Here is a 9243-nt window from a genome sequence, read left to right as displayed (position 1 = left end):
CCCCGACCCCTGGTGAGATTCGCAGCACCAGGAAGAATCACTTTATCAGTTTCCAGGTAGACACAATCTGCACTTTGAGAAAAGGAATTAAAGCACCTGTCGCATGGATCAACTTTTCCAAGAAGGTTCTTTCTTATGATATTTTTTTGCAGGATACTTTCTCTGGTGACAGAAACTTGACGAGGAGAAGGAAAACTGACTGAACTCATCAAGTCTTTTCCTCTTCTTTCCTCAGTGTTAAGGAACGCAAGAAAAACTAAAGTGGATTTTCCAGTAGTTAAGACTATGGTTACAAAATCTCTTTTTAACCTTTCCCTGCAAACGGATGGGAATGAGAGCAATTTGTTTCCGGAGGTCTTCGAGGCAGATTCCTTGCCTTCCTCAGAACAGGGTACTGCGGAGTTCGTGATCCGCTGCGTGATCCCATCGCTATACTTGCTTATTATCACTGTGGGTTTGCTGGGCAATATCACCCTAATGAAGATCTTCATCACTAACAGTGCCATGAGAAGTGTTCCTAACATCTTTATCTCTAGCCTAGCTGCAGGAGATCTGCTGCTTCTGGTGACCTGCGTGCCAGTGGACGCCTCTCGCTACTTCTTTGAAGAGTGGATGTTTGGGAAAGTGGGCTGCAAACTTATTCCCGCCATACAGCTTACCTCAGTGGGAGTTTCTGTGTTCACTCTCACCGCACTTAGTGCAGACAGGTAAGAATGCCTACCTTGGCACTGAGACTTTTTAATGCGTGTGTGTGTGTGTGTGTGTGTGTGTGTGTGTGTGTGTGTAAATTGGGAAGGTGAAGAGAGAGAAAAAAGAAAGTAAAAGTAAAGGGAAGGTAATGGGCAAAGGAAGAAAGAGAGCTAAGGAGATAAGGAGGAAGAGAGGGAAGAGTAAAGAAAGTAAAGAAATAGAGAGAAGAGCACGAGCAAGAGATAGAACAAGACAGAGATAATGGGTAAACTGAGTTAAGCTTAATTTAAATGTGATACTGGAAAACATAATTTAAGAAATTTATTTTAAAAAGAGAACAAAGTGCTCGCAATACTTTTCTAAAATGCATGTATCAGTGCATCTCTACCAAGATTCTTTGTAGCTAGTTTCACTACTGTGCATGGTAAAAGTTCAATTTCAGGTGTCTTTTGAAGGAAAGAAAAAATGTTTAAAGTGAGAATATATTTTTTCTTTTAATTAATAGGGTAGCTTGGTAGTTTAGAATATGTCTTTAAAGTATCCTTCTAAAATATTATCAATATTTTGCCTATTCATTCATGCATTACTTTTATTGTATTACTACTCTTTGAAGCAATAGCAACTGCTTTTACCCACTGTCAATGGTCCAGTACTTTGAACATTTTATACTTGTTTAATACTAGCAATTTAAGAACACACACTTTCTTTAAATTTGGGATGTGCTGAGTGTTTCTATTTAGAGACAATAAAGCAAATTAAAATTCAACCCTATGCAAGATGTTTTCAACACATTTTACAAACATAAAATAAGCTGCAGAGCAGGTGTAGGGCTTGACTGATGTAAGGAAATTCCCCACTGTGAGTTTCCAAAAAAAAGCCCATTTCACTCTTTAATTATATATAATATATATGTTATTCATAATACAAATATTATAAACATCACCTTAAGAAGAAATATATGCTACAATGTCATTTAGAGCTTGAGGGTCATTGAGACCAAGGGCTTAATTTTACAGACTAGAAAAGTAAACTCAGATATATCATGTGACTTACCTAAATTCATAATTTATGGTGTGGACCTACCTAGTATAAGAACCCTGGTGTCCTGAATTCTAGTCTAGACTATTCCATTAAATTTTGCTCTTATCCTTTCAAACTAAGGGAAAAAGAGGACTTTTTTTATGGTTTGGAAAAAAGGAATAGGCAACATTCCCACAGAAGGGTGGAAGCAGGGTCTGGGCATACCTTGCAATATGAATGTGTTAATCTGATACTATAATAATATAATATATATACATATATATACATATATATATATAATTGATATAATACATATCACATGTATACATATGATATAGTCTGATAGTCAGGAATTCACTGTGTACTCCCTAAACATTTGAATTTTAGGTCAAGTCTAGGAAAAATGATGTTATGTGGATATAAAAATAAGTATGGAAAACTGAGTTTCTTTAACTTCTTAACTCAAGTTGCTGATGAAAAACAAAGTTTGGATTATTGAATTATCTGGATAATTGTATTAATTCCTTATGCTGCTTTGTCAGTGAAGAGTTGAACAGTTAGTACAAGGATAAAATGAAATGGAAAACTGAGTAAATATCTATTAAAGAATATAGAATGTCATTATGTCATTCCAAAAACTTTAGAGCCAAAAGCACACTTCCACAAAGAGTAGTAGAGTTGATTTTGTCTGATTTATTGAGACAATTTATTTGATTACATATGTTGTGCTACTCAGATGGACACACCTCTTACTGTTTGTTTCAATGTGTTGAAGATTTCCCTGAGGTGTGAGAAACTTAAGATATTCCTTTTTTCTTAACTTTTAGATATGAATCCATTTTACATGTTTTAAATTAAAATTGTACTATGGTGATTTTGGACAAACTTCATGTATGGATCTTAGTGCAGAAGTTCTAGTATTTTTTATCATTGTTGATGTGAATTTTTTTTTCAAACATGAATCTTAGTATCCCTGTAAGACCATCCTGAGTTGATTTTTCTAATAGCCAGGGGGAAAAATAAAGTTGTCCTGTCTCAGGTTGGATACTGCATTCTGTTTTCTTATCAGGTATTAACAGATAGCAGAAAAGTATCGGTGGTTTCCATATAGACTATATTTTAGTGAATTAATTATAATAATTTTAATATCATATAAGATTTCTTCCTTTTATTCAATTGACTTTGAGATATCTTCCTCCCTCTATGTTGATGTGTGCTTAGGGAATAAACCATAATCTTAATAACAATCCAAGGAAAACACAATCAGATAACTAATTTTAAGATCTAGAATGACTTTCTAGTTATCCGATATTTTTTTGTTATCCTTTCCTTGATCCTCCTTGCAAAGTATGGATAATTAAGGGGTAATGATGATGGTGATGGTGGTAATAGTTGAAAAACATATGCTTCAGTCTATACTCTGAGTCTATCACTTTGTATCTGAGGTGGATAGCATGTTATAATATAAGCCCTCTAGAACTGGGGTTAGTCCCATTATATGGATCAGAATTCCTAACTCTTTCAAAGTTGTTTGTTTTTACATTTTATGGTTATTTAGAAATTGTTTTCCTGGTTCGGATCACTTCATTTTAGAAAAGATAACTTTTTCCTCTTTCTTTTTTATGCCACTTCTCATCCCCAAGGAATGGTTGTTAATATATTCTACTTTTGTGTGATTTTCAAAAAGCTCATTTAGACCATTTTTTGGAACTTGGAACACATCTTATTTCTTATTCTCATTTTTTATGGTTATAACAATCATTTGCAAAAATAGGCATTTCTTTATACAAAGAAGAACAAGGAAGATGATTCTTAAAAATATGCACTAGGCATCTTTCCATTGCTCTTTGAGTAAGTAACGTGCAATTTTTATTCTTCTGAAATTATGGTGTCATGATTTGGAACCATTTTGCATCACTAGAAAACTATTGTTAAAACATATACTTTTACAGTAGTGAAAAGCTTGGATCTATTGAAGGCATTGTGCAACTTCCCAAATATGATCCAGCCTAATCTCTTCTTCCTTTTCACTTCTCCAATTTCACAGTCTGTCCAAGTTATCAACACTAATGGATTGATTCGACTTGCTGCCTATTTAGTGATAATGGCATATATATATATATATGTATATATATATATATATGTGTGTGTGTGTGTGTGTGTGTGTATATATATATATATTGCATTTTATGGTCCATTAAAGTGCTTTAAATATTGTTTCATTTGATCCTCACTATAATTATGTAAACAGGATGTTATAAATATTATCCTTATTTTATAGGAGAAACAATGCTGCATAGTGGATAGAGAGCTATCCTTGGAGCCTTGAGGGTTTGAGTATAAGTTCTGACTCTGATATATATTGACTATGTGACTCTGGGCAAGTCACTTAACTTCTCACTGATCTAGGCTATCCATGAAGACTCAAGTGTAGAAAGAGTGCTAACCTACATTCGTAGAAGGAGGGTCCTCATCTAGGAGTTCAAAATACAAATGAAATAACAGGTTTAATCCTTATCCATATTTTACAGAGAAGGATACCGAGGGTGCAGGGATATTAAGTAACTTGTCCCAAACCTGTGGGGATTTGAACTCAAGTTCTCTGCTTCCAAATCCAGTCCTGCTTCCATTACAAGTTGCCTTTATAATATTAAGTACATTTTTGTTTCGAAGCCTCCATTTTACTATCTATTTTATAGGTATCACTTATTAAATACACACATGCATCTATACACACACTCATATAACACATAAAAACAGTAATAACAAAGTAAGTAGAAGAGAAAGGAAGTTGTTATGTGTGACCTATTTCAAAGCAGACCAAAAAGTCACATGCTAAGACAGCCCAATAATATTCAATGAAAACTGCATTAACCAGCCTCAGTGACATAAAAACAAGAATTTGAAAATAAAGAGAAAATTGAAACAATTATCTGGCTAATTAATATAAAATTCTGATATTGAATCAAAATGGAATTGGGATTTCTTTTGGTCAAAAAACTCAGATATTCGAAAATTTCATATTGACTGGATCAGAGAAGATTCATTTGATAAAACTTAGTCTTCTGATTGCCTTTTCCTGGCGTCATAGAGAGGCCATAAACACAGTGGGCTATAACGGTGCAACCAGATTATTGAAAGGCATATAAGCTATTTACACAGTATAAACCATGCATATAGTATAAAATACATCAGTGTAGATAACAAGACCACAAAACTGAGGCCTCAAATTTTGACCAAACCATTCTGGCCCAGATTTGGGGCCTATATCATATTTTTTTATATAGGGACAGAGGTTGATGGCCTTTTTGGGTGCTATTTTCTTATACTTCTTTCTTGGGCTATCTCCACTGTCAAGCACATGTAATAGACTCTTTAAAATGCTTATAAATTGATTTATGTACAGATGTCCTTTGAAAGGAGTCATATATCTCTAGAAAAGGCCTTTTGGATCCATTTTATATGATCTAATTTTAAGGGTTCACGTTATAGATAAAAATGGGGTATGTCTACATGTTGTGATTTACAAGATACTTGGCAAAACTCCTTTGTCCCAAATGTCTTTCTTACTGTCACAATACCTGAAATCCAATTCTCAGGCTTCTCTTGCTTTGCTTCTTAAAGGATTATGAGCTTTAATAATTTTTGCTAAAATTAATTAACCTCTGAAACAGACATTTTAGGACAGATCTGACCATGTTACTACTGTGTTCAAGTAGCTTCAATGACTCCTCATTTTTTCTTTTTTTTTTAAATTAAAAGCCAAACCATTATTTTTTTGTATTAAAGTTTTCCACAACCTGGTTCCATCCTATCTTTCCATGCTGGGTATTTACACATTACGACTTCTAATGTACTCTATCCTACAGCCATATTGGTGGTCTACTTGCTGCTCCCTGTCCACGACATTCTCTTTCCAATTATTAAGCTTTTGCATAATCTGTTTCCAATGTTTGGAATGCACTCTATCTTCACCTTCACATTCTGGAACCTTTATCTCACTTCAAGGGTCAGGTCAAATCCCACCCCTTTTAGGAGGTCTTTACTGATTATTCCATACTATGGATGATGCCTCCCCATTTCTCTGTAATTATTTTGTAGGTATCTTGCATTATTTTTCTGTGAATACACTGAATCTCTTTCCCTAGTAGAATCTAAACTTTATAGAGTCAGATATTGTATCATTTTAAATTTATTTGTATCTGTAGCATCTAATATTGTATTTGACACAAAAAGGTACTAAATAAATGCTTACTGATATTAGCTACTTATTCGATATTTTTTGTTAAATTAAAAAAAACAGACATCATGGGGCAGAATATAAAAAAAAGAAACTAGAGAGTAAGACTTGGATGGATAAAAAAGGAAAAGAGAGACACTTAAAGGGAAGATTTAAGGGCATCGGGAACAATTTTGCTTATATCATAATTTTATCCAGTCAGCTCCCTCAATAACACCAACAGCTGACATTTACATATTCCTTATAGCATATTCATGTCAATGTGGGTTAGCAAAATCATAGGAATATATGTCTCTAGAGCCTAAAAGGATCTTTTATGTAATCTGGGTCCAAAGCCTTAATTTTACAGTTGAGAAATTGAAGCTCTAAGGAGTTAGGAAAAATTGCCCAGGGTTATTAGGTAGTAAGTGGCCTAACCACTGGAGTTGAACCTTGGCCCTTTAGCCAAAGAATCCAGTACTTTTCCCACTATCATACATTACATGGCCAGTTGATCTAGTGAATTCAGCCAAATAACAGATTTGTAATATACAAGGAGCTAAATCCATTGGACAAAAAAATCAAGCCATTCCTCAATTGATAAATGGGCAAGGGATATGTATAGGAAATTTTCAGATAAAGAAGTCAAAACTATCAATAAACATATGAGAAAGTGCTCCAAATATCTTATAATTAGAGAAATGCAAATCAAAACAACTCCGAGGTATCACTTCACACCCAGCAGATTGGCTAAAATGACAGCAGGGGAGAATAATGAATGTTGGAGGGGATGTGGCAAAATTGGGACATTAATGTATTGCTGGTGGAGTTGTGAACTGATCCAACCATTCTGGATGACAATTTGAAACTATGCTCAAAGAGTGCTAAAAGAATGCCTGCCCTTTGATCCAGCCATACCATTGCTGGGTTTGTACCCCCAAAGAGATCATAGGGAAAAAGACATGTATAAAAATATTTATAGCTGTGCTCTTTGTGGTGGCAAAAAACTGGAAAACGAGGATATGCCCTTCAATTGGGGAATGGCTGAACAAATCGTGGCATATGCTGGTGATGGAATACAATTGTGCTCAAAGGAATAATAAATTGGAGGAATTCCATGTGAACTGGAAAGACCTCCAGGAATTGATGCAGAGTGAAAGGAGCAGAGCCAGAAGAACATTGTACACAGAGACTGATACACTGTGGTAAAATCGAATGTAATGGACTTCTGTACTAGCAGCAACAGGATGATTCTGAGGGATTTATGGAAAAGAACACTACCCCCATTCAGAGGAAGAACTACAGGAGAGGAAACACAGAAGAAAAACAACTGCTTGGACACAATTAGGATGTAAACTCTTAATGACCACCCTAGAACAATTATCAATAATATGGAAATAGGTCTTGATCAATGACACAGGAAGAAACCAGTGGAAATGTGCATTGGCTGCTAGGGGTTGGGGGGTGTGGTGAGAGAGAGCAAGAACAAGAATCATGTAACCATGGAAAAATTTTTTTCTAAAATATAAAAACAAACAAACAAAAATAACAGATTTGTTGAAGACAATGAAAAACAAAGAAACTTCCCAAACAATCTATTTAACCCAGTCAAATAATTGGTTTAGTTAGGACTATACAATCTAGTTGACTTTCTGCAAGTTGGTTCTCATGAACAATGACATCACAGCAGAATAATTATGCTTCAGTGCAGCAATGTGTGCATTGACTAATAAGTTAACCCCAGTTTTTACCGTAAGACTAGAAACAAATGACTATAGACTTCTTGACCAAGAATTGACTTGGAGGTCATCTAATATGCCTTCTCATTTTACAAATGGAGAAACTGAAGGCCAGTGTAGCTAAGAGGTCTGGTCAGATGCTAATGACAGGCTTAGAATAAAATTCAAGGGCTTTTGACTCCAAATCTAGTAGTTTTTTTTTTCACTTTCTATCTCACACTTCTTGCTTTTTTTTTTTTAGCTTTTGCCTTAATTCTCAGATCCAATTTCCCACTTTCAGTTCCATGTATAAGGCTCAGATATATGAAAGTGCTGCCTACCACTATACTTTGATGTCATTCCATTTGGACCTTTTCACTATGATTTTGGTTTCATTTTTTCCTCTTTTTTAAAAACTTGCCATTTTTCTGTACTAATGATTTTATGTTACCATTTCCTGTTTTCCCTATATTTCAGATGTGGAACAGAATTTTTCTTGACACTTACTCACTCCTAACAATAGCAAAAGCTTGTATTTGTCAATTTATAAAGCTTTTTCCTTTGAACAATCCTGAGAAAAACATAGATGAGTATCATCATCATCATCATCATCATCATCATCATCACCTTTTTATAAATAAGAAGCAGTATGGTCTATGTGGCAGAATAAGTGTCAATTTTGGGGAGTGCTTTAAATGAAGCAAGCCTCTTTTTGGAACAAAAAGCCATTAAAATACTGTGAAATAAGAATTAAAATTATGAATCACTCAAAGGGCAATGGGGAAGTACAAAGTGGTCATGGGTAATACTATGGAAATGCAAAATTGCACAGGGGAAGTAACATAAAAGAAGAAATACATAACCATTAAGACAGATGGGTCTTAGTGAAAACAAGTATTAACTGATAGTTTGTTTACTCCAGTGGAATATTTGTAAAGACAAGAAAACAAGAGAAAAACCTTTAGCACAACATGTTGGTTGGCCTTCCAATAGAGGAGTACTAGAGTAGAACCAAATTTATACAGTAGGGAGAGACATAAATAGGTGGTGATCTTTTCATTAGATGGAGTACGCAGAATGATAAGATCACAGTTCTATCCAATATACTGAGGAATTTCTTATTACCACTTAAGTAATCTGCATAGAAAATAAGTTTTGTCTCAAATAATCTGTTCTTGATAAGGCCATATAGTTTCGGTAGTCATGGTCTCCATTTTTAAGTGTTTGTGGACCACATGCTTTCCAAGAATAGATGACAAGCTCACTGACCTATAGAATAGATGAGTGATGGGCAAACTTTTTAAAGAGGGGGCCAAAGGAAAGGAAATACTCATCTGTCAGTCTGTTTCTAAGGCAACTCTTTCAAAGTTTTATTGTATTTTATCCTACTCATATTCATCAGATTAAGAATAATGTCACACAGCTAGATAGAACATTTCAGGGGGCCACATCTGGCCTGTGGGCCATAGTTTGCCCATCACTGGAATAGAAAGTTTACACCATCTTCCTCCCCATTTTTTGAGAATCAGGATAACATTGTTCTTAAGTATTATTCTCTAAGAATTTTTAAAAATCACTTGCCTATGTTGGGTTTGT

The 9243-nt window shown here is 34.7% G+C and overlaps 1 protein-coding gene across 1 annotated transcript in view; it reads left to right on the top strand.

Moving 5' to 3' along the window:
• Nucleotides 1–285: 285 nt before the first annotated feature.
• NMBR (neuromedin B receptor) overlaps nucleotides 286–9243 on the top strand; it is a 28208-nt gene continuing 19250 nt past the window's right edge. The window contains exon 1 of the mRNA XM_044675894.1: nucleotides 286–707. Within this exon, the coding sequence (XP_044531829.1) occupies nucleotides 286–707 (422 nt within the window). The remainder of the gene's footprint in view (nucleotides 708–9243) is intronic.

This window comes from Gracilinanus agilis, chromosome 4, assembly GCF_016433145.1.
Source record: "Gracilinanus agilis isolate LMUSP501 chromosome 4, AgileGrace, whole genome shotgun sequence".
In the NCBI taxonomy this organism is placed as follows: domain Eukaryota; kingdom Metazoa; phylum Chordata; class Mammalia; order Didelphimorphia; family Didelphidae; genus Gracilinanus; species Gracilinanus agilis.
The sequence above is the reverse complement of the archived record's forward strand: the minus strand, read 5'-3'. Positions and strand labels throughout refer to the sequence as shown.